The sequence below is a fragment of the Euprymna scolopes genome, chromosome 39 (assembly GCF_053919585.1).
Source record: "Euprymna scolopes isolate OS-2025 chromosome 39, ASM5391958v1, whole genome shotgun sequence".
In the NCBI taxonomy this organism is placed as follows: domain Eukaryota; kingdom Metazoa; phylum Mollusca; class Cephalopoda; order Sepiida; family Sepiolidae; genus Euprymna; species Euprymna scolopes.
Window position 1 is genome coordinate 31,435,862 of NC_136520.1, and position 27,450 is coordinate 31,463,311.

Consider the following 27,450-nt stretch of genomic DNA (forward strand, 5'->3'; position numbering starts at 1 on the left):
GCTAGGCACTGCAAAGGAATAGAAAGATCTATCCAATTATGGTAGACAGACAAGTACTTGCTATGGAAGTTTATGATTTTGTTCTGTACATTTTTTATCTGATATCACTAATTATATTCTTAAAAAAAAAAATATTGAATAAAAAGTTATAACCCACCATGACCTATCGAATCTGTATTTCTTATATATCATTATTTATCCTGATTCTGATAGTGAACTTGAAACAGAAACTTAATTTCCATAATGGTTGGAATCAATGTTTTACAAACTGTTCATCCCTGTTTGCTATTCTCCAAAACTCTTGAGAACCAAATCTTTGCTCGGCAACTCTGCATTTAACAGATTGAGTATGGAAATCTTTTGCCATTTCTATCACCCTTTTGCAGCTGTTACGAGCAGTTTTTAAGGCAGTTTCATATTTAAAAAAAAAAAAAAAAAAAAATCAGATAAAAAAAAAAGCAAAAATGGAAGTTTTGCTTTCTAAACCTTGTGCCATACATGCAGTAATCAAATTGCTGCGATAGTTACAGAAACATTAAAAGTCACAAATTGTTATTTGTGCTATGCTAGAGATCCTTTCAAGCCAAGGAAATGCTTTCTTGTGATTAAAGCTTTTTCCTACCTTCAAAAAGACTATAAGTAAATCTAATGGAAGACAGTGATCATTTATTCAATGTGATCTTCATTCCAAATCACTAATCAGCGAGAGGGGGGGGGGATTTTTGCAAACTGTTATCCTCATCTTCATAAGTGTTGTCTCACTACATTTTAGTCAACTAATTCTCTGGCCTGCTTCGGTAGGATGGAAACCCCTATCTTCAGACAATGCTTACCTGGAACTGTAGAGACTTAACACCTCTAGCCACTGCACCACAGGCTCCACTAAAGAATAAATACATAAATTATTAAGCCTCATCTGAAAGGATTAAAATATATATAAATTTAAAGTTTGAATTTTTATTATTAAGAGTAGCAAAAAAATAATTCTCAATAAAATTCAAGTTCAGAATCACAAGCTTATAATCCAAATAAATAAAATATTAGCAGCGAAAAAGATTTCTGCTGACTGCCTGAAAATTTGCCTCCACTAAAGCGCTCCAAATGTGAGATCTCTCAGATTGTTATGAGAATGGCCTTGAACTAACAACAAAGGCCAGTGTATGATTGCATGCGTAAACTGTTCTCTGTACTGGCTGCCATTTTGCAATCAAATACCAAACTTTTAGATTTTTTTTATTCTGGGTAACTTTGAACAAACAAAGGTAATCATTATTGGCACTGAATGGAGAATCGGCAAGAGATTTGTGTTTGCTGTATTCACTTTTGCCCTTGGGAGATGATATGAATATGCAGTCCAGATGCACTGTTGTCTTTCAAATTGGCGGCTGATTGTTTTTGTTTTTTTTTGGGGGGGGGGGGGAGATAAGCACAAAGAAGAAAGTGTCCACATTCCCATCCCTCTTCTGGTCCTGGATATGAATTATATTTGGTGAGCTCCCAATTTGTGAGCTATGGGGAAGTGTAGGGAAGTTACCTGTTACTTGCCATAAGACCAAAGTTCTCTCTGGCTCTTAGTGGTAATATCTGTTAGGGTCTCATCCATGGGTCTGAATTTTAAAAAATCTAAACTTTTTGAAGTATGAAATCAGAAAAATTTTAGCTTAATTTCGAACCCATATCGAGGTGGTGATTGAGGCTGAAGGCGGCTACATTGAATAGATGTCGGCTCTACTACATAGTCAAGTTACCTGAATTGATTTTTTTTTCAATAAGTTTTGAAATAAAGCTGTAGTGTTGCTTTCTTTAGGGCAACACTAATCGTTCCACCCTGTAGAATCTGTGTGGTTAAAAATCTAGAAGTTGAAGTATGCGGAAAATATTTTCACATTCTTACAATAGTTCATTCAAATCAAAGGAAAGGCAAAAAACAATTACCGTCAAACTTAAAAAAAAAAAACATTTTTCACAGTTGACTGATTTCTTTTATAGAAGACACGCTTCAAAGAACAAACGCTAAATGTGTGTGTGTGCGTGTGTATGTGTGTGTGTGTGATTTCATTCAAGGCATGAAAATTGTTAAACAAAATGTTTTTACTCTAGCCTTTAAAAATAAAGGTACAAGATTCAATTTAAAATTTATTTGTCTTCAAAGTGCACTTTTATAAATTTTACAAAGTAAGGTATAAAAATTTAATTTAAATTGAATCAAAAAATTACCTTGGATTTATTTTATGTAATGTATATTCTGTTGCACTTAAAAAAAAAAATTTGAAAATTTTATATCTATATCATTAATTGCTAGATGAAAGATAATGTTTTTAAATTGCAACAAAATGTACATTACATAAAATAAATCCGAGGCTCTCCCAGGGGATTTTTAAAATCTGTTTTAGTTTGGTTTGCTGGAAAAGTTCCAGATTTTTTATATCGCTTCTATACAGCGCCCATATCTCACCTACATAAAGGAGTGTGGAGAAGACTACTGCCTGAAACATCATTATTTTGATAGCCATCTTTAGTGTGTGGTTGTTGAAAACATGGCAGTTAAGTTGTTCAGGGGTAGACTGGGTTGTTCTGATCCTGTTCTCCACGTTCTTCTTGCATGTGGGAGCAGATGTGAGGATGCTCCCTAAGTAGGGGAACTGATCCACTTTTTCTAGTGGTTGGTCGTTTATTGTGGTAGTAAGGTTTGGGAATATTGGTTCTGGTGGATGTTGGACAAGGGTTTTGGTCTTGTCCGAGTTGACCTGCATCCCAAAGCATTCATAGGCAGAGTTATATGCATATGCTAATGAATGCTGTCTGATCTGGGGTGGCATTGTTTGTCAGTATACTGCAGTTCTCGCGCTGCACATAAGTTTGTCTTCGTAGAGTCGAGCAAGGTTGAAAATGCCTCCATCCATATGGAATCGTAGGTCAATCGAGGGAGTTTCTAGGGGGATCTCATTGAGCATTGCTGCCATGTAGAGCGAGAAGTATGTGGGAGCCAGAACACAATCCTACTTCAGGCCGCCGTTGATGGGGAATGAGCCTGAGAGAGAGTTCCGATGGCAGACTCTCACACTCATTCAATCATGGAAGGCACACATCAATTTGACGAAGTCTGGTGGACAGCCTTACCTTGCGAGGACAACCTACATGGTGTGTCGTGGCACTTTGTCAAAGGCCTTTTTCACATCCTAGAAATGAACATGTTGGGCTGTTGTTGTTCAAGGCTCTTCTCTTGTAGTTGTCGTACACATTGTCATGTGGTCCTGCAGGAGGGTCGAAAGCCGCACTGGAACTCTGGTAGGACGTCTTCTGTGAGGATGAAGAGAATCCAGGCGAAAATCTTTCTAGCAATGCTTAGTAGTGATATTCCCCGATAGTTGTTGTTCTCCCTGTCCTCCTTCTTAAAGATGGTAATGAAGTTACCATTGCGGAAGTCACTGGGGAGAGTCTTGGTTTTTCATATTTTCAATATGAAGAGCATCAAGCGGTTCTTCAGCTTGGGGCCATCCTAAGTGAGGAGTTCCAACAGGATGTTATCTGGTCCTGGAGCTTTGCCGGATTTCATGCACTTAAATATGATATTTTGATTAATGCAAATTTTGTATTTATTATATTACTAGTTGGGGTATACAGTGTTGCCTGGGTGGGGGTAAATCAAAACAAAATGGAAAATAAAGAATAAGCGAATGTAATAACCTTGTTTAAATATTATTTTAAAAAAACGCTGAACGTGATGCAAAATAAAGAATAATTGAATGATGGTAAAATTTCTTTGAAAAATCAGAAAAACAGAAAAAAAAACGAAAGTGATGGAAAAATTAAAAAAAAAAAAAAAAAAAAACGAACGTAAAAATTGCATAAATAACCCTGTTTCAATATTAAAACTTTAAAAGTCAAAAAAAAAACTATATCTGATATCTAGGCTCGAACATGCAATCTTAAAACAACAATGCTGCTACAATACCGACTTGTCTATTAGATCGGTTTTTTTTTATATTTAAACTAATTCAAGAAAGAACTTTTTTGTGCATGCGTGTTTGGCTAAATTGTAATGAAGGAACGATTTTTTGCTACTCCTTCCTGTAGGAAAGTACCTGGTTGAGGGTGAAGGTATTAATGTTTCTGGCCAATTTTTCAATATTTGTCGTTCAAAGGGTTAAGCTTCAAAATGATACCGATCTCGTGAAAATCCGTCGCTTCTATCGGAAGTTTTGCAAAACATACATACATACATTTAAACAGATTTTTGCCTTTTATATTATAGAAGATTTTGGACCTAATATATAGTAATGATTTTAAAAGTTAAAAAAAAAAAATGACTCATGCGCTACCACCAAGGATCGAAACCAAGACGTTTAGCTTACGATTTACTTTTTTCTTTGATGTTAATGCTATGAAGACATGTATGCTGCAAGACTAAAAATTAAAACATGAACTATTATGTTATGCATGCCTGTTTGTAATGCTGTCGTTCAACCTTCACCTGGAAAATTCCATTTTTTAATTTTCACACTTTTGTATTGATTTTCCCTGGTTAAAACCCAAATATAAAGTTTTGCATGGGTTTGAATATCCTATATATGAAGCTTTATGTCTGTAGACCAAAAACTGACAAAGGAGTTTGGTAGGCAAATTTTTTAAACAAATATATGCATACATAAACATATATAGAAAGAGGTTTGTGTTTACTATAACCTTTTTACACAAATATTACAAGTATAAATCATGTAAAATATCTGCATGAATATAATTACATGTAATAGTTAACTAAAGATGATCATCCCATAAGAAAACCGAAAAAAATTAAAATTTTTAAATTAAGCTAAAAAATAAATTTTCAATGAATAAAGCAACCTATTTGGATAAAAATGCTCCAAGAGGAGTAAACAATAGTGTATTAAAGTTCCTCTGTAACTTTACTCTTTATCTTTTTAACTTATTGTCAAGAAGAGTTTTCATTCAATTCATTTTTTTGTCTCGTATCTCACAATACAACTACATTACTTCAACTACTGACAGTCACATCAGTTATTTAACAAGACATAAAGTTGAGATATTATGTATGAATAGTCTTTATCATTACTTTTAACTCTTATTCCTTTTAAAGTTTTTGTAAAAATACTTCATCTTAATATATTCAAATTATTATTTTTAATTGTCTTTTTGCAGTTCGACGTCATGCCCCAGCTGACGACTCTGATGGGTACGTTATTCAGCTATTTCTTCATTTTTCATCTATCATGTTGATCAGAACATAAAACTAATCAATAAGAATCATTTTATCTTAAAGTAATTTCTTTTCTATCCAGAACAACAATTTTATCATCACCATTGATTTAACATTCATAGCATGTATTGAATGGTTTTTAGAAATTGACTTCCTAACTGATCTCTGGCCAGGTCTTTATCCCTCTTCCTCTGAAGTTTATCATTATCTATTCCTCCATTGTTTTTCTTGACCTTCCTCTGTGAACTGATGCTGTTACATTGGGAGTTGGCATATATGGTGGGGGAGGGGGGTATAAAATAGTGTCAGATGTTATTTTGAAAAACGATTTGATTTAAAAGTCATATGTTTGATATTGGAATGACAGTCAACCCAGGTTGTTTTGGTTGTAAATAACTAGCAGAAAAAGTTGTGGTCAAATCGTAAATTGAGAAGTTGTATTTTCAGGTTTACGATAGGAAACAAGGGAAAATACTTAAAGTCAAATTATGTCTACAATTTACAAAGTTAAAATCCACAGTTGGAGAAAATCATTTTTTATTTTAAACAAAGTGTTTTTCAAGATTAATAACAAACCAAATTGTTTGCAATTGAAAAAGGTCATCAGAGTGCATCTGTCACACTGATGTGTTAAAATCTTTATTGGAGTTCATATATTTGTTTCTTTAGTTTTATCTGCATCTCATGAAATTGGTTCTTTCTGTAGCTCTAAATATTTTCTCACTCTTGAGATTATTCTCTATCTACGAATCTACTATCAGACAATGTATGGAGTACTATTGCCATATTTGGGCTGGTGAATCTGTGTCCCATTTGAACATTCTTGATAAATTGCAGAAACGTATCTGTAGTTTGATTGATCCCCCCACCCACCCTTTCTTCACTATAACCTCTTTCTCACAGACATGATGTTGCTAGTCTCAGTCTTTTTTATGATATTCTGTTATACTATGTTCTTTAGAATTGTCTGATCTATTCCCTGCTTCCTTTGTACAAGCTCATTTGACTTGGTCTTCATCAATTCATTGTTTTAATACCTCATTGTGATATGTCTTCTTATTGGAGTAACTTCTTTTCAAGAGCGGCAAGATTGTGAAACTCTTTCGGCTCATTGGTTTCCTTCTACTTACAGTCTTGGTATTTTTAGAATGAAGGTTAATAGGCATCTCCTGTCTTTGCAATAATCATCTTGTGTTCTTGTCAGCTCCTTACATCAAGCGACTTCTTGCCTTGTCTCCATAAAAAAAAACTAAAGAAACAACTCATTCTTCAACTTTGACAGAATCGTCAAGGGATGTAATTATGTTTATACCTGTGCCAATTTAGTACAAGGTTTGTTGATGTTAGCTTTGCAATGACATAATAATGTTAACTGTTTCTCTTTTCAGATGGACTCCTGTCCACCCTCATTTGCTCAGCGTGCCTGAACTGTGCCAAATCACCTCACAGTTCTCTTCTTCATTACAGTCATCTTTCCAGCAATGGCTCCTTTTTCGAAGGGAACATCCAATACAAGTGAGTATAGCAACAGAATAGTTATATAGGCATTCCATGAAAAAAAAAATGAGCAAACCAGTAAAAGTACAAAAAGGTTAACACCTAAGACTTCATAAGCACAACATAACAATATTTATATAAAACACATTAGAATGAAGTTCTCTATGTGACAGTATTATTGTATCAAAAATAAAAAGTTGATGCAAAACTGGTTTTCTGAAAGAAAAAATAATAACTCTGAAGTTCATTGATGAAACGCAATTCATGAAATGCAAAATAGAAAGAAATTTTTTTTTTCATCATGTGAGCCATGAAATTTGATTAATAGGCAAGTTGACTGGCCTTGCTATTGGCATAGGTCACCTAGGGTCAGTAACCACTGATGACGGACACATCTCAGACTTTGGGAAAAATGAAATAAATTTTATTTTTGAAGAGTGCATTGTTCGTATAACTATTGACCTGTCAATAGGGTGGGATAGAGTAGAGGAGAACCAATCAGAACAACAGTTACAAAATATGTAATAATTTAATATAATAATAGGAAATATGTAATAATTTAATATAATAATAGGAAATATGTAATAATTTAATATAATAATAGGAAATATGTAATAATTTAATACAGTAAGAGAGGAGAACCTCTCCCTGCTAAGATATGGAGAGAGTAAGTTTGGAAAAGACTGGGTAGTGTCAGATTATCTTGCTGAATTCGCAACACAATATAATCGGCTGCATTTTGTGACCAAGAGACTCCAAGCAAATTAGACAATATAAAGTTTTGTCTTTGGGTTGTTTGCCTCTACGACACATAGTATTTCAAGATGTTGTATTAGTAATTTAAATAACAGTAATTCATTGAAATAGCAATATAAGAATGATAAATGAAAAGAACTTTCACATTTATTCAATTAAATAAACTAAAATGATGCCCAAACAAGATGAAATAACTTTAAGTTAAAATAATTTTCCTTTATTTAATCAAATGAAAATCTACCCAACACTTATTAGTATATCATCATTCAGTATATTATGAATTATGTAAGTTTATACTACACTCGCTGTGTTGTCTAGAATATATATTCTATATTTCATAATGATCAACGTATTAGTTTAGGAGTGAAATTTAGAATATGGCTGCTACATGTAAGCATGAGTAATATGAGCTATATTTAGTTTCACGTGAAAGGTGGCAAAGAGGGGTGATGTAAATATAATTTTGCTTTTAAAAGAAATAAATAAAATTAACAAATTGTTTTTAATTTTGATAAAAAAATCAAATGCAGTTGTAATAAAACTACTTGATCAAGTTACATGATTTTTTAAATATTCATTCAGGTCTTTTCACTGAAAAATCACGTCATGCCTGAGGTCCTCCTAGCAAGCGGAATCTGTCGAACAGTCAGACTGTCAATAATGAATGATAGATATTTACAAAAAGCATTAGAAAACTTTAAAATTACATTTAAAAAGAGAAAAATAAAGAATACGGTTTATACAGAAACTTATTTATTAATCAAAAAAAGGGAAAACAAGAATTCAAATGAAAAATTGTGTGTTTATGTCTTAGAGGTAAATAAACATTTTGTTGTTTCATAGATTTTAAAGATTAAAATTTGTTCATTATTTACTTAAAAAATTGCATTTAAAAAAAGGGACATGGTTCAGTTTATACTGAAACTGAATTTTATTAAAAAAATTAAAATGAAATTATTCAAATCAGACATTTGAAAGTAACTTTGAGCCTTTAAACTACCGAATTTAAAATGATTTATGGTGATTATTTAGACTGAAACCTATTTTCAAAGCAAAAATACAGAAAAATCTTTAAAAAAAATTTAAATACAAATTAATCTTAACAATTTTTGACAATCTGGAATGAAAATGTAGTATCTGTTCTGTTCACTGACACAATTTAAATTTTTGTCCCCATATTCAGACCGTTCTCTTTTTAGAAAATAAATAGCCCTCTCTCCCTTATATACATATTAAAAATAACCTTGTGTCTAACTTTCATCTCATAAGGACACAAGAATTAGGGGTCCCATCAAAAGTTGAAAGATAGAAACAAAATAAAATTGCATACAAAAAATAAATTAAAAATAACGGATCATTTTTAATTTAAAAATAAAAGTCAAATGCAGTGAATTATCATGATTTTTGGTATATAACATCTCCATTCTGTGATGGCTACATACATCATAAAGTTTTTTTTGTTTTTGTCTTTTTTTAAAGATTTTTCTGTATTTTTGCTTTGAAAATAGATTTCATTCTAAATAACCACCATAAATCATTTTCAGTTCGGTAGTTTAAAGGCATAAAGTTACTTTCAAATGTCTGTAACTATGAGATTTTCAACCACCCTTTCCTTATTATATATATTTTTTTAAATGGCTGTAACGATTATTTCTATATGACCATACAAAATTGGAAAGTGATTTTGAAGCCTTTAAACTGACAAATGGAAAGTATTCTTTCTAGAATTAAAGTAGTCCAGTCTCAAATATTATTATGATTGTTGTTCAAAATTCTTAAGGTGAAGATTAATCATTTCAATTATTTGAACTACTATTCTCATGTTGGATGCATAATGTTTCAATTGAAATAACCTCCAACCTTATATCTACTTTAGACTTTATTCTGTAACATCAGCAGGTCACATAACTTTTGTGCAAGGGCCTGAATCTATTATATTTATGTTGGTCACAGTTAGAAGCCCTTTGTGAAAATTTACCTCTGATTTTTGTAAAATTTTAACAATAGGTATTAGATATCAATGAATAAATATTCTCTAAAATTCACTTTCATTGAGGTATTTAAATAATTCGAGAGGTGGGGGGGGGCATAATGTGCACATCCTTCCATTTGAAATTCAGATATTCTAAGTTTGCATTACATTTGATTCAGTCATTAGACATTAATTAAGCAAGATGACCTGAATTTAAATTTCTCAAGACTCCTTAAGCATTAAATTTTAGGCATTTTCTAGAATCAAAATAATGTAATAGATTTTAATCAAAACTAGAATAAGGATTATAGACATAAGGTTCAGTCGTATTACATGTTGATTTAAATCTTCATAAGAGGGCATAAAAGTGGTGCAAAGCTGTTCTGTTCAAGGAATTATTTTACCCATTCTGTGACGGGTATTCTTCTTGTATAAACATATATACAAGGTGCCTTCAATAAGTTTCCAGACTTTTTTTGAACGGGCATTTAAAATCACCATAGAATCTTGAAAATTCATTATGTTATTGCTATGCACCTTATGAGATGACTGACCAATTTGTATGATTTCAGGTTCAAATGAACAGCTGCAGCAGGAATTGGAATACACCCTACTAAATCCTAATTGTCACAGCTGGTGAATTTCAAAAATGCAATCTGGACACAAAAGACCCTTTAGAAGAATGATATGCAATAAAATTCTGTTTTAAACTTGGAAAAAATGCCACAGAAACGTATGGAATACTCCAGACAGTCTTTAGACCATCTTGCATGAATCAAGCATCAGTTTTTGAAATGGCATAAGACATTCAAGGAAGGGAGAAAGTCTGTGAGGGCTGATGATAGGTGTGGGAGGAGTAAGGAAGTTAGAACACCAAAGTTGATTGGCTACATAAAGAATTTCATGGATAAAGACTGTTGTGTGTCTATAGAGACATTAAATGCACATGTTTGATGTTAGTGTGGGAACTGTAGACACTTATTCACAAGGAACTGGAGATGCAGAAGATTTGTGTGAAATTTGTCCCAAGTGTGTTCCATCCTTATCACAGACTATTTGACCAAGATAGATATCAAGACAGTTCACCACCCTCCCTATAGTCCAGACCTTGCTCCTTGTGACTTTTGGTTATTTTCTAAGCTCAAGGAAAACCTTAGAGGTTGTCATTTTGAGACAATTGAGAAGATGAAAGAGGCTGACAAGAGTCATTGACACGCTAGCACAAGATGATTTCCATAGGGCCTTTCAGAAGTTGGAATCGTACAAGCTCATTGCAGCCGGAGGAGATTATTTCAAAGGGGACTAGAGTTTTATGTGTGTACTATTAATAAAAGTGCTCTTATGAAAAAAAGTCTGGAAACATTGAAGGAACCTCGTACAACTGTATAGATAGATCGATAGATACAGAGTGTGTATTATAGTTTTAGGTTTGTTGGCTTGGCCTGTTATAGGGACGATCTTGATTTGTTGGCTTTTGAAATGGAAACTGCCAATCATTCTCTTTCTCTTTCATTTCAGTTCTTAATCGTTAACTTGTATGTTTGCGTCAATATTTCCCTTGTTGGCTGTTATATTCCCGGGATTGTTGTGATATATTTAATCGGTAAGTAAACAAAACTACTCAACAGATAAGCAACACAATCTAAATTTACATATTATATAGCTATATACATTTGTGACATTGTTGGCTTTTTGTCACAACAATGTCACATGTGGTTGAATGATGAAAATCAGCAATGTATCAAGTGTAACCAGACGTGTGTCTCCGACAGAACGCTGACTCCTAACGTCATGTATCGTGGATTTTTCAGTCGACTATTCCTTTTATGGCCAGATCATCATTTTCTCGCTGGCGACTGTCGGTGGGAACACCCACGTGGTTTCACAAAAGTACAAATATGATAAGTCATGGAACAAAGAAAGGAAAAACACAAACACCAATGTTCACATATAAATTGACTGTTGGACTTGTGAGTGTGTGTGTGTCTTCCCCTGTTCTATCGATGTTACGTTCGTCTGTCTCACAATCAACTCTAAATGTCCAACTGTTGTCGTTATCAACTCCCAGCCGCCGTCAATGGCGTCTAGTTGTCAACTGACTGTCCCCTCTACGTTGGTATCTCAGGTCGCCCACCCCACCCCGGCTACCGGAAGCTGCCCTTCCCTGTTTTATCTGTAGGTTTCTATTGTTATCGTTTGCTACTTCCTATCTATTGTTGATTGTAGGATATTTCCTATTTCTTTGTTTATTTTAAGCCATTTCCTCCTCCTTTGTCTATTCCCCCCCTCCTCAGCACTTAGTGGCTCAAATCCACCTCAGGGCCACTTTATAGTATCACACAAGTGCCAGGTCAGCAGTCAGCTTTCTATGTGAGTTTCTGTGAGCTCACTTTTAGTCATGTAGTGAAAAATCTGACTAAACACAAAGGTTTTGATTTATCATGCACTAGTATATACCATCCTTCTTTATATGGATGAAACTTGGCCATTGCAATAAGACGATCTACCGATCTTTGATTGCAACTGTTTGCGTTGACTGATCCACAGCTGAAAAAACCTCCAATGTTGAAGTCTGACGTCCTGTCTCTCCGTTGCTTGCAACTGGATGTCTTTGTTGACAAAATCACGCTCTCTGATGTGAAAAAGTGAACTCATGTGGTGATCTGTGGCTCTTGAACCCATGCCAAGATGGTGAAATATAAGGACAATCAGTTGAAAACTTGGCTTGCCTGGTCCTACCAGATAAGGCTGTCTGAAGATATGGTCTCTCTGACCTAAAATGCACCAAGCATTGATGTTATTGTTTTTTTTCCCCCCTTTTCAAAACTTATCATGTTCTGCAAAGTCCAAAACATTTTTCCAATACAAAAGAAAGCCAATCAAACACAATGAATAAATATTTGAAGATATGGAAAATTTGAAGCATAAAAACTTTTTCCAAAATTTCTAGATTCAACATTAAATAACCCAAAAAGGGTTGATATGCCGTAAACAAAACAACAAAACCAAGCTCTGCAAATAAATAATTGAATATATAAAGAATTTGAAGCATAAAAACGTTTTCCAAAATTTCTGGATTCAGCATTAAATAACTCAAAACGGGTTAATATGCTGGAAAACAAAATAATCAAACCAAACCAAATAAAACAAAACCTGGCTTGTGACAGTCAAAGCAGATACAGAAACTGTCTTGCTGTCATGTCTACGATCTCCAGCATTGAACAAAGGACTGGCTCTAAATTATCACCGGTGCTTCTACGGATCAGAGACAGTGGATCACATTGATCACAGATGTGCTATACCTCTTCTGGCAAAAACTAATTTAAGTATAAGTATGTGGTCTGGTATGTCTCCGTCATAGCATCTGATTGAGGTTGCTGTTGCATAATGTGTCTTGCCTGAAATCAATGTGTTCGATTTTGATACAGGATGGTATACATATAGCTGTCCAGAATTCCCATTATATTAAAAAACAAAATAAAGAAAAATCTGTATATAGTGACAAAACAAAAATATCATATTCCAAACATCGCTAAAAATCAAATTTTACAAATATCTGTCCAATGACTATCTCGCCTGCTGTTTTGAAAAACAACATTGTGAACATTATTAGATTTATGTTGTAATGCCTATGAATTCCCATTAATCACTTAAAAATGTTTTTCTTTATAAAAAAAACCTACTATATATAAATTTTGGAATATATTTTTGTTTTGTCACAAGTACGTACATTGTACAAATTTTGTTTAGTTTAGTTTTTTAATATAGGGGGAATTCTCAACAAGAACTGAAATTGTTAGCTCCTAAAATTGCTGCCAAATTTTATTGACTGGATTTGCCTGTTTCTTATAGTGGTGACAGGTCAAATTAATGTACTTTCTGATTGTCTCTTCCTTTCAAAACAAACCCTATCCCGTCCTTAACCCTGCCACTAACTTTTGGTTTGAGTAGTTACAAATTAATATCTGTAAAAACGAATTAATATTTATTTGCACAATAATCTGAAAATATCAGATAATGAATTAATATTTGCAAAATGAAATCTTTTAAAAATTCTGCAAAACTCAGACAAATTAATATTTGCACAAATTTGCAAAACTAATTTATGAAGAATCAAACAAAACTAGTTGATAAAATTTTGCAGCAATACACCTGCTGGAACAAGTTCTTAATCTTATCCTGCATTTTTAACAATTAACTATACCTTCTAATATTGCTAAAAAATTTTTTTTTTTTTTTTGTTTCATTTCCCTTTTTTCATTTTTTTTTTTTACTATGCTGAATTTTTGGTGTTTCAGTTTACCAAATTATTATCATTTTTTTAAAATAAGATTTTAAAAGTTGAATTTAATCATTACACTATTGTTTTGGTCATTAAACTATTAATTGAACAAAATTCTTATAAAACTACTAGCGGGGGGTACCCGGCGTTGCCCGGGTGTTTGGTGGTGTGTGTGGTTTTGGGTAAATCAAAACAAAAGAATAATAAAAAATTGTTGCCCAGGTGTTTGTTTAAAAAAAAAAGTTTTGGTGGGTAAGTAGGAAGAATAGAAGTCGAAACCTTGAGGCGCAGTTGGAAAATAATAAAGTGTGCAAAAAAAACTGCAACGTTAACCGTTCGCCGACCAAGAAATAGTAACAGAAAGATGTTTGAATTGACAGGTGCCCGCAATAAAATTAACTCCGTTACTTCTATTTGACCTCATTAATGAGGTCAAATAGAAATAACGGAGTTAACATTTACTGCGGGGGCAATTTTTTTTTTTTTTTTTTTTTTTTTTTTTTTTGTTTATTTGCTCAACTTTGGCTGGTTTTGTTTCCCCAAGACATTGGGGAGAAGCCAGCACGCCATCAAAAGGAGATTGTCCAAATTGAATAGCAATCATCTGATATAAGGAATTTTCCTCGCATTAAAGCTGATTGCTACGTTCCCGGCGCGATTGCCGAGAACAATGTCTTAGCTTTGAATTAGTTTCACTTTTTATACGAAAAAGCCGAATCAATACGTGAGAAGCCAAAATAGCAATAATTTTGTAAAAGTCGCTGTAAATAAATCTAGACGTGACGCGCGTTCTCAAATCCTAGATATTATTATCTAGGGGGTATATAAACACTTCTAAGTGATAGTAACGACCCCGGGACCGTTGGTGAAATAAGTCTTTTTTGGACATACAAAAATGCGCATGCCACATTTGCCTTTTATATAAATAGACTAGCGGGGGGTACCCGGCGTTGCCCGAGTGTTTGTAGGTGTGTGTATGGGGGGGGGGAGTAATAATCCTGAAACGATGTTAAAAAAATCGGAAAAACCAAAACCCCAAAAAAAAAAAAAAACAGCAAAAAAAAAAAATGCTGCGTGTATAGGAGGGCGGGGGTAAACTAAAGAATAAGTGAAGTAAAAAAAAAAACAAAAAAAAACGTTGCCCGAGTGTTTAAAGATGTAAAAGAAAAAAAAAATAGTTTTGGTCGGGAGGCGGGATTGAACCCGGAAACCTTGACGCGGAGGTGAAACAAACGCCAACCACTTAACCGTCTAGACCAAGAATAAGAGGAATTTATTAGAGTGTTAAGGCTTATAAAACGAGTGAAAGAGGTTTGATTGACAGATAGACGCTAAATGAGGTCATCGCGGGTGCGTTACAAGATGACGTAGCAGTATTTTATTTAATGCAGGACAGCTTTTTGGGGTTTGTTTACTTTGTTTCAATGTGGGTCAGTTTTCGCTTCCCCAAGATGATGATGGGGGGGGGGCTCCTCAAATGAAAGGAGATTAGCAATTGTTTGATATAAGGAGTTTAGCCCTAAATTGATCAAAGCTGATTGCTTGTAGATGTTCTCGGCGCGATGCCGAGAACAGCTTGTTAGCTTTTGAATTAGTTTCGCTTTTTATACGAAAAAGCTGAATCAACACGTGAGAAGCCAAAATAGCAATAATTTTGTAAAAGTCGCTGTAAGTAAATCTAGACACTACATGCGTTCCCAAATCCTAGATATTATCTAGGGGGTATATAAACATTTCTAAGCGATACTAACGATCCCGGGACCGTTGGTGAAAAAAGCCTTTTTGGACATACAAAAATGCGCACACCGCATTTGCCTTTTATATAAATAGACTAGCAGGGGGTACCCGGCGTTGCCCGAGTGTTTGTAGGTGTGTGTAGGGGAGGGGGGGTAAGTAATAACCCTGAAACAATTTTAAAAACATCGGAAAAACCAAAACCCAGAAAAAAAAAACAGCGAAAAAAAAAAAAAAAAACACTGTGTGTATAGGAGGGGGGAGTAAACTAAAGAATAAGCGAAGTAAAAAAAAAAGAAAAAAACCTTGCCCGAGTGTTTAAAGATGTAAAAGAAAAAAAAAATAGTTTTGGTCGGGAGGCGGAATTGAACCCGGAAGCCTTGACACGGAGGTGAAACAAACGCTTTGATTTTTTCATCACCTGCTGACATGCTATATATATATATATATCTATATATATATATATATATATATATTAATAGACAGATAAGATAGATCTGCTGAAGAGAGCTTGATATTGGGACCTAAAAGGTTCCCTAATATCAGGTTTGAAACCAACATTACCGATGGCTTATCTAAACTTCTGAAAATAAAAAAGTATAAATTGTTTTGAACTTTTTTCCCTGCTGGAATTTTTTTTCTCAAAAAATATAAGTGTGTGCGTGCGTGCGTGTGTGTGTGTGTGTGCGTGCGTGCGTGCGTGCATTAAACGTACCTTTTACCTATAGGATCTCAACAACCACCATTATTTATTTTACTTTTATTTCATTAAAAAATTGATAGACTGTGATATATCTGTTAAAACCCTCTCTCTTGCAGAAAGAGACAGAGGAAGGAGAGGGAGTAATAGAAAAAGACAGCAGTCACCTCCCGCCATCTCTATGAAGTCCTCTTACTATTCTTATCCTCATCAGTATATTTTTGTTTCTAAGATATGTTAGCTTGCATTTAAATTATCTCCCTTTAATGAACATAATATTTTAAGAAAATTTTAGGTAATTTTTTTTTATTATTATTATTAAATTACTTTAATTAATTACTCTTAATATTAACAAATCTATTGAATATCTATATAGGAATACAGAACAATAAAATTGCAAATTACAAACATTGATTTGTTATAAACTGTTTAAAAATAGTTATGCAAATTAGTTGTGTAAAGAGTTGTGTTTGGCTCTTTGTTTTCTACTATATATACAGTATTTCAAAAGACTTGTATTATTGATTAAAATCAATTCTCTTTTTCAGGTATTTCAATGTTATTATATCCCTGTCTTATTTACTACCGAGTGCCTCACAAAATATACACAAAACTGGAACCTGGCATAAATCGAGTGTGTTATGTTCTATCATATTTCAGCATATTTATCACAGTTTTCCGAGGTGAGTCGAAAATCTTTTTTTCTTGGATGTAATTCAAGTATTTGTTTTGCATATATTCCTTAAATACATAAATACTTACTATTTAATTATTACTCATATATATTAGCTTTCCATTAATTGATAAAGATCCGAGTTTTCTTTTCTTCATTATCATCAGTTTAAAGTCTGTTTTACATGCTGGCATGTGTTGCGCAGTTTTTAAAAATTGACTTCGAAACTAACCTATCTCTGACCAGGTCTTTATTTGCATTTCTTTCAGCTTGGCGGTGCTGAGTCAATGACTTCACTCAGGTGACTTCATCTGTGAAGTTGTCAACCCAGCATCATCACCAGGCTGAAAGAAACATAGCCAACTCAAAACTTGGCTTAGGACGGTGAAGCATGATGCTGAACTGATTCTGGGCTCTCACCTTTAGTGGATTTGTCACTGGAACCACAAATGGCTTGCACTCATAACAAATACAGCCTTGGATCACAGTGTCTGGTCAACTAGTATTCGGGATGTGGCGAATTTGTTGGAAAGAGCCAACTGACCAAGAGTGAATGCCGCAATCATGAACATTTTATTTATTTATTCGTATTTATCTGAAATCCAATCTTATTACATATCCATCCTATTATTCTTGTATCAATGCATATCCTCAACTTTTGCTGGCCAGGTTTCACTTTCATACATAATCGCACTGTGTACATATTCCTATTAGACTTTTCCTTTGGTTGACATTGATAACACTCTATGGCAAAAGTTCATGCGCTTTAAATCATAGATATCACGCTAGAACTTGCTCCGCTCTGTGCCTCAATGGTATTACCAAGGTAACTAAAGTTCTGAATAATCTCAATAACTTCTGTGTCATCCACACATTGATATTTTATTCTTTCACACAAACTGGTTATCTTCTCTCAACCATTGTGTAATTATACTGCACTTCTTGTGTATTATTTTTATTTTTGCATGGGAGTCACGACTTATCAAGGCCCAAAATCCACTCAAGGGTAAGGGTTAATGAGTACAGTAGTCATTGAGACAACAGCATATAAATAGTTAATGGTAGAAATGGGAGGGCTGCTCAACAAGAATTTGTTTACATTGGACTTTAAGATGACCATATTGTAGTCAGCTGGAAAGTAGGCTAGTGGAACAGAGTTCCACAGGCGGACAATACTAGGAAAGAAGTTTTGTTCATGGAATTTGCATTTAGATTTAGGCACAGATAGTGAGTGGGAACAACTGTTGATGGTTGTTGTAGCTAAATGAGTGTTTTTTTGTGAAAGTTTGGCAAGGAGGGAACATAGATTGTTGCTCAGATGAGCACCTGCTGTGAAAATAATGAAAGTAGAGATAAGCTTGCAATGTCTCTTCTGTGGGAAAGAGGTTGCAGGGAAGAAAAAAGGGTGTCACCTCGTAGGTTTCAAAGCCGGTTTTTAACTTTGTCAAGGCAGGATAGGATGCTCCTACCCTGATATGGTGACAGTACTCCATTTTAGGATAAGTATGACAGAAATTTGAGCTCTGCTGGTTAGTAACTCCTAACTTTTGTGCCTACTCCACCCTGTTCTCCAATGATATCTGCAAGGTTACAAAACTTCTCAACAATCTCAGGAGCTTTGCCATGCAAATATATTTTTCTCCACATCTGATTTATCACCTCTCAACCAACCAGTACTCCCACTGAACTTTTCGTTTACCCAACAACTATAGTGTTTTTTTGAATGTGCAGATTAAATTGTCACATTTTTATTTTTTTCATTTTTCTTTGTTTTATGTCTTGATAATTGTATTTTATTTCCTTCCTTCATCTTGTAGCAATCCGAGGAGACTGTGGCAACAACCAGCCAGAAATTATCCTGACTGCGGATGGAACTTCCGATGATCTCAACTTTGATGATCTATGCCCTGACACAGACACGGCCATGTTGGCTGCAGCAGAGAATGAAGGTGAATTAACACCTGCACCTTCGACTCCAGCACTTTCAGAAAATCCTTCGCTAGAAAACAGTGAAGATGGTAAAATCATGGCATTTTTTTCCTATCAAAATTACAAAACTTTGCAAAATCAGTTCTTTAACTTAACAAGTTTCTTAGGTTGGGAAACCTAGTGATTTGTTAGCATTTTTGCTATTAGCCAATCAAATAGCTAATATATGAGCCAGCCCAGAAAACATATGCTCATATCTATTGACACAGACACACGCATATATATATATATATATATATATATATATATATATATATATATATATACACACACACATATTAGCACAGTGTCCGGCATTGCCCGGTATGCAGATTTTGTATTTATTATTATAGAGCCAATTCACTATTGATTATTATATTGTATCCAATATATAGTAGTGATTTCAAAAGTTTTAAAAAATATGATTGGGTGCCATCCGCTAGAATCGAAATCAAAACATTTATGTATATTTGCGAATGCGTAGCGTTGCACTTTAAATCAATTTATGCCTGCCAAGTTCCAATTTTTCAATTTTGACCCCTTAACAGCTATTTTTGCAAGCTAAGAACCAAATCGAATTTGTTCCACACGTCCAAATCTCCCATGTTTTCAAGTCTGGAAACTTAAAATTAAATAGCTAAATTTGCAGCTTTATAACATCTGTATCCTTATGAGCCCATCGATAAAAGCGTTCGCTTGCTAAATTGAGTTATACAAATTTACGCCTGGCACACATCATTTTTTTTTTTGTCTTTTCCTATTTTTTTTTTTTTTTCACTTACAAAATTTTCCTTTCAATTTTGATTCTGACTGATGGCACCCAATCTCGTTTTTTTTTGTTTTTTTTAACGACCGGGCAAGTAGGTATTAGAGTATCAAGCTAATTTATTTTCGTTTATATTTTGACTTCTTCAATTCAACATATATTAATACATTTTGTTATTTAAATACATTCTCTCAGTCTAGAAAGATTATTACTTTACTAAACTAGGACAAAATAGATTAAGTATTGTATCAGAACAGCCTTAACATTAATTTAGTTTTGCAAAGCTAAATAAAATTAAACGGAAAGAACAAAAAATATTGTAAAGTTTGTCGGTATTCAGAATGCTGCTATTTTTCTATTGAGCCAAAAGCGGTGGTGGTGGTCCGTTTTTATGGTTGATCGTGAAAACTTCAACTTTGTGCGTGGGGTGGGTGGGGGGTGCTCAAAAAGCAGATTTAAATTCTCAGTAATGATGTTGTGCACCACAAGCAAGTCTCTTTACATCATCCGCTGCTAAATCGAGAACATATTTAGTCTTTGGAGCCGCTCTTTGTAGGTAAGTCCTGTCACCATCCTGGTTGCCAACTGTTGAACACACTTTAGGCATACAATATTTTTTTGTAGACAACGATTTGTTGCTTCAATGGCATACTTAAGATGGCCATATCAGAGTTATTTATAAAGGACAAAAAAGGTTGAGAAAGAATTTCCGGATAAGGTAGAGAACCTGCCTGGGTTTGTTCACCATATCGATTACATGGCATGTTAGTTTAAGGAGTTTTCCAAAACAAGAGGCAATCAGGAAAAAAATGGACATGATAGAGAACATTAGTGCAAAGCTATACTTTAAGCTGATTTTTATTTTAGGTAATAATTTCTATGTTTCATAGTACCAGTCATTGGAAATGTGCTTTGTTTGAGCTTATTAAAAGTGAAAAAAAAAATGTTAGCTGTCTATATCAGTTGGTATCGCTTTACATTATTTGAATTATGCCTATTGTTGATGATATTGCATGCCAGAATAACCTTCGCATCTTAAGTGAGAATATATTTAGTCTTTGGAGCTGCTTTTTGTAAGTGAAAAGAGTTCTGTCACCATCCTGGTTGCTAACTGTTGAACGTGCTCTAGCTGTACAATATCTTTTTGTAGACATACATAAAAATGGGCCATATCAGAGTTATTTATAACGTTTGGAAAGTATCTGCCGTTTGAAAAACGATTTTCAGATCAAGTAGAGGATCCATGTTAATTATCCTTTTAATGTCATCATAATAATTCCTTTTAAGTTCTATTTTTACTTATTAGAGGGAGGGTTAATAAGTGTGAGACAACATTTGGAACTTGAGTAGCATTTGATTATCTAAGTACTTATTTACATTAAACTTGAAAACGAACATGTTATAGTCAGACACACATGGAATTTTCGTTTAATTGGGGGGGGGACATAATTGTTAGACTCCAGAGAACAAGTTGCATAATGCTTTATTACTCAAGCACATTTATTAACTAGACATATCTTTATTATTGTTATATAACTATGGCTGTGACAACAGCATATTCTTTCCATTGTTTTGAATTTCGAGTATATATTTAACATGGTTAGACACAATCAACCGAGAACCACATCACTCTATATAAAAGCATATAAGATATCAACGGATATACACTCGAGAGTCAAAACAATGAAAAGAATATGCTGTTGTCCTAGCCCTAGTTATAACTTTTATTAATCTTGTTTTCATATTCTGTACATTCTTCGGACAACCGTTATCATCTTGAGTATCATTTTCAGGTGTATCTTTTCGAACTCTGGAATCTTTTTGTCAAACAGAATTTTAATTTTAATTTATAGGGGTAGCATGCTCTCATTTCATCAACCTTGAAGTAATTCACAATTGTATTTTCGGTCGCCCTCATCGAGGATTGAATCTTCAGAAGAATGTCACTTTTACAACTGAATTTTTCCAATTACTTTAAACATTGTGCTAAAGGTCCTTGCAGACAATTCTAGTATAAATTTCATGAGCCTTAAACCTACTTTATTTCTAGATGTACATATTACTATTGATTACTACATATTATTATTATATATATATTATTATTATTATTATCCGTCCCCCGATTTATCGGAGAGGGACCTATGTTTTCAGTGGCGTCCGTCGGTCCAGACGATTGCCAGATAACCGTCAGTTAGTTTTTCCTGAAATTTTGCCACAAATTGTATTTCGTTAAATAAATGTGCACAGTTTTTATTTTTACTCTATAATTTTTTATTTTACTCAATAGACATATTTTTTTTTTTTTTTAATTTTAATAACTATTCTTTTCATTTTTTATTCAAAAAATTTAGTTTATATTTTTAGTCAAAATTTAAAATTTATTTTTAATGAATTTTTGTATTTTTTCTTCTACAGTTTTTATTTTTACTCAATATTTTTTTTTTTTCTAGAAGGTCATGACAGTGATTTGGAACAAGATCTTGCTGAAGGCCTCGGCGAGGAAATGCCTTCATTCGATGACCACACAGATGACGAACTCCTAGAAAACAAATCCTTGTTACCAGACACGATGCAGTTTGTTCCCACCCATTTTGAGGATTCTGACTCTGATGATGAGGGCCTGATAAATGACCTCACATTTTCACAGGGTACGTCCTCCAGGGGCAAAGAAATTATAGAATCTGAGCGCAGCATTGCAGGGCAACTCGTGGCCCAGGCGATGGGCTCCATGATGAAGGCAGCATTCCAGGGATTATCGGATACGGAAAATGGAAGCGGCAGCAACAGCAGCACAGGTTCGCGTAAATCAGAGAGGAGGTCAGCTAAGAAAAAAGTTGCTTATGAAACGGCAACTATGAAACCGAAACATAAGAACGTACAGAACGTGGAATCGTTGGAAGATTATTTGGAACAGAGTGATACGGAATTGGCCGACGATTTTGAGTTCTTGGATCCAAACGAGTTAGATGATGTTGACAGTTCTATTCCACCAGAATGATGACAAGAAAGATTTAAAAAAATATATATAAAAATAAAAAAAATCATAGAGAAACTATGGTGAGATCATCGGATATTTTTATGTTGATCAGAGCCGTAAAGTGACAATGATTTGGTGACACAACATATATTAAATTTTGCATCTTTTCAGAATTGCTAAGCCACCACTTGGTTTATATATATATATATATATATATATATATATATATAATGTTCATAAATGTATATGTAAATATATATACGTACATGCATAAATAAATAGGCATACATACATATACACACACACACGTACATAATCAAGTTATCTCACTCAACTGCTAAGCAATTACTTGTTTTTATATATATATATATATATATATATATATATATATATATACTCAAGCTATCCTCACTCTTTTTAGTTCGATTATTAAGGTAGGATTTAGTCATTAAATTATTAATTAAAAAAATTATTATAAATTATAACTAAGTCTTGTTAAGGTAATGTTTTAATCTCTAAAATTATTGAATATAAATAATTTTCAAAACTTTCAATTTTTAATACATTAGGATTTGCCAAGAATTTTAAAACCGGAAATTACTTTCTATTCAAGAGTTTAAATGCTTCCAAATTCCTTTAAAAAAAAATGTGAAGATTCACAAAATAATTAATTCCTCTCTTTCTTTTTTTTATTAAAATGTATTTATCTTTGTCTTTTTTTTTTTTTTTTTAAACTATCTGGCCTTTTGTCAAGAAATCAAAATGCATTTTGGTGGATATAATTTTATAACTTAATTATATTCCCTCTCTTGAAGAAAAAAATAGCAGTATTATGGGTTATCTCCGAAAAAATATTAGATTTTCTTTTGTAAAAATCAGATAATTTAACTTAATATTTATTATTGTTTGAAACTAAACTATGTGTCATCGACATTTTAATTGTATTATTTATACACTCTCTAATGAAAAAGATACAAGTATTAGTGCTATTATTAAGATTTATACAACTACTACTATCTAAGAGGTTATTTTTACTAAAATGGTTTCTTTTCAACCTTCTTTCTGTTTAGCAGAAGTATTGCTAACTCTTACATAATTCCAGTTTAATTTCAAAATTCTACATAAAAAAAAACTTGTTTTTACTTTAAAATGTTTCTTTTTCACAATGGTTTAATTTTTAATAAAATATGTTGTAAGCAAAATATATATTTTTTTGTCTTTACTTTGAAATTTTTTTTTTTTTTTTTTCAGAATGATTTTATATAATAAAAAAATATATTTTAAAAGTTTACATAAAAAAGTAAAGACTTACTTTTAAATTTAAAATTAAAATAAAAAATTCAAAGTAAGGACTAAATATATTTTGATTATAATATTTCTTTTTCAATTTCAAAGTAAAGCATGTTTTTATGTAAACTTTGAAAATATATTTTTTTATATGAAACCATTTTATTATTTATTTATTAATTTTTAAAATTAAAGACTAAAAAATGCATTTTGATTATTACATATTTTATCAAAAATAAAACCATTCAAAAAAAAAAAAAAAAAGAATCATTTCAAAGTAAAGACAAGTTTTAAAATTGAACTAGAATTTATGTAAGTATTAATCAGAAGGGACTTTTTTCATATATAATTCTGCTAAACAGCAACAGAAGTAGAAAAGAAACTATTTTAGTTAAAAAAAAAAACATTTTGTGATCTAATGTTTAGAAAATAGTAGTAGTGGTAATAGTTTTACGGTTATGTACACATTGTTATGTACGTTTTTAGCGTCCAAAACTCTTCTTTTTTTTTTTAAATCATGAATAAGAATGGCATTTAGAAAGAAAAATTGGGACAGGCAATTTTTTTAGTAGTAGTAGTAGTAACTGTTATAGAAAATAAATGTTATGAATTAATGAATTTATAATTTAAGTAATTATGGACTAGCAAAAACATGCAACTGTTGGAGAGGGAGCGTGTTTTTCCTAGTACAGGGTGCGCATAAGTCATTTTACCATTTTGAAATAAAATATCTTTTTTTTAAATGAGTATACCTTATTAATTCTTTTTTTATTTCATGTTTTAAAGATTGTAATTTTATTTTGATTCATCTATGAAAAATACTGCCACAGTAATCAAAATTAATTTATTGGGGGAAAAAAAAATTAAATGGTAAAGTGACTTATGTGTCACCCTGTATATATGAAGGACAAAAATATACTACACTGCCCCCTCCCAAAGAAGGAGGTAGTGCCTAGGAGGATGGTAAAATGGATAGTGTAATGCCTGGGAGGATAGTATCATGATGAACATTTATTATACTGTCTCCACCCAAAGGAGGAGGTAATGTTTAGGAGGACAGTCTCATGATAAAAGAACACTACTTCTCTCCTCTGAATTGATCATTTAAAGAGAGTGCGTTAGTTTGAAATAGTGTAATGATGATGATAATAGTAATAATAATAATGATAATAATAACAGTACAGAATAAATAAAAATTGATATAAATCTGGATAAGAGCTGGAGGCCAACGTCTTTTACAAGAATAGCAGTGGGAGTAGGCTGTGTGTTTCTCATTTGTTCCTTCTACTCTTTCTTGGTTTTAATAAGAAATACTGGATGTGAATTTGAAAACAAAAGACCATATTGAATATTGTAGCTATTATACAGTGTCCCAGATAGATTGTTGTTGAGATAAAAAAAACAACCTCTATAGTACAGCAAGTCTTAATAACAAAATAGAAATTTAAATTGAAACGTGATAAACATGTATATATTAGATGTACAGATTTTTATTTAACTTCACCTTATATGTATAGGCAGAATCCTTTAGGCATGTTTTATTAAATAATATAAACAATTCCTGTCTACATATTTTGGTTTTCATTCTCTGTAATTTTCCTATTAATTTTCTTGCTTCAAGCAAGAACTGGCTGATGTAACTGCCATAATTAGTTTTAACTACAATATGGGTGGATCTAAAAGTAACTATGGCAGCTACATCAGCCAGTTCTTATCTAAACCAAGAAAGTTAATAAGAAAATTACAAAGAATGAGAATCAAAATGTGGACAGGGATTGTCTGTTATTTAATGAAATACAAACACACGCACATACACACAATATTCAGCAGCTTTTGTCCATGTGGAGATATATTGCTGGTCGGAATGTTTCTTAGAACAAATAATTTCAAATATCATCATGTTTGCAATTTTTGCTTTGAAAGTAAAGTTTCAGATATCATTTGCAATATGAGGTCAAGCGATAAAAAAAAACCTGTTATAATGGCATTCTTAAATAAACCTACTTGTTGACAGTGTGTATCTTAATGTTTCCATAAAATGGCAAAGTGTTTTAACGAATCAAAACATTAATTTTTTCTTTATTTTAAATCTTAAAAATATCAATAAAAAAATTATTTATATTTTTAAACCTTTTTTTTTTAATACTTTTTCTACTGAGATACTCTTTGTTTAATTTCTTTTTTTTTTTTTTTTTTCATGAAAACAAAATCTATTTTTAAAAAAATGTATGCTCTAATATATTTCTATTATTTTATGGACTGAACCGATAATTGCCTCTAGTGACCCCCAGATAGAATTGAAAGAAAATGTTAATTCAATTTAGATTCATTGAAAAATTAACCCTTATTGAAACTTATTTAAGCTTTCTGTCATTATATGAATTTTTATAACACACAAACAAACATATAGATATAGAAAATATACAAGTGAGGATAGCAAATCTAAAAATGACAGCTTATATATATATATCCAGAAGTAAAAATTAAGGTTATAAGTCAAAAGTTACTGTAAACGTAAAGCAAATATAAATATTAATATTTCCCAACCAAATATATATATATATACACGGATAATGTATACATACACATTTAATGTATAGATGTGTGTGTGTGTGTGTGTGTGTATATATATATATATATATATATATATATATATATATATATATACACACATGTATGTACATGCACACATGATGTATACATATATATAAGCACACATGTACACACGCACGTACATATATAGATTTACATAAGTGTTGCACAAATTTTACAAAAGAAATATGCTTTCTCTCTTTTTACCACCAAAAAGAAAATTTTTTTTTATACATTTGAAGACTATTTTTGTTGCCGTCAAAAGACGTTGCGATATTCTCCTGTTCATCTGGACACATACGACTTTTTTCTTGTTCATATTTGATTTACGAGTCAACGTTTAATCAAACTACATCAGTAGTTTTCTGTTATTTATACTTTCTTTACCTCCGGAGTGGAAGTTTTTTTGCTTTATTTTATCCAGCAAAATAAAGTTGGAATTGTAGGATTGTGAAAATTTTACATCGACCGAATTTGTAGTATATCTTTTTATGATCACAAAAACCTGGAAAAAAAGCTTTATCTAAATAATAGTAAAACTTTGATAATCTTGTTTGCTTGTTTGTTTAAACATTGGATGGATGATTGTGTGTGGGAGGGGCAGGTTTTGATTAGAGGAGGGGGAGGGGAGAAGTAGTGTGAGGATTTGTTGGAAGGGAGTCAGATTATCAGCTTTAAGGAAAGCAAAATGTTAACATGCCTAAATAGAAATTTAATTCTAGTTAAGATAAACGTGTATATTAAATGTACAGATTCATAATTTGGCCAACTTTACCTTATATATATTTACATATATATATATATATATATATATATATATATATATATATATATATACACACACACACACACACAAGATTATAGGTATTCAAGAGTGATAACTAATGAAATTAACGAGGATTTTAAGAGTGCTCAATAAAAGAAGAGCAAGATATATTTTTATTAATATAAACAAATTTACAAGGTCACAACACTGGACCTGCTAATATTTCGGACAGATGATTTATTAAAACCATAAATCCTCATCA

The 27,450-nt window shown here is 32.4% G+C and overlaps 1 protein-coding gene across 5 annotated transcripts in view; it reads left to right on the forward strand.

The window, feature by feature from the left end:
• The window catches only part of LOC145263708 (uncharacterized), a 115,558-nt gene extending 88,583 nt beyond the window's left edge, over nucleotides 1-26,975 (forward strand). For 3 of the 5 annotated variants that reach the window (XM_080120662.1, XM_080120663.1, XM_080120660.1), the window contains 6 exons: nucleotides 5,161-5,194; nucleotides 6,607-6,733; nucleotides 10,962-11,046; nucleotides 16,708-16,842; nucleotides 18,650-18,850; nucleotides 22,017-26,975. In XM_080120662.1, coding sequence (XP_079976788.1) covers nucleotides 5,161-5,194; nucleotides 6,607-6,733; nucleotides 10,962-11,046; nucleotides 16,708-16,842; nucleotides 18,650-18,850; nucleotides 22,017-22,564 — 1,130 coding nt within the window. In that variant the 3' untranslated portion in view covers nucleotides 22,565-26,975. The remainder of the gene's footprint in view (nucleotides 1-5,160; nucleotides 5,195-6,606; nucleotides 6,734-10,961; nucleotides 11,047-16,707; nucleotides 16,843-18,649; nucleotides 18,851-22,016) is intronic. The other 2 variants (XM_080120664.1, XM_080120661.1) reach the window with 1 other exon arrangement.
• The last annotated feature ends 475 nt before the right edge of the window (nucleotides 26,976-27,450 follow it).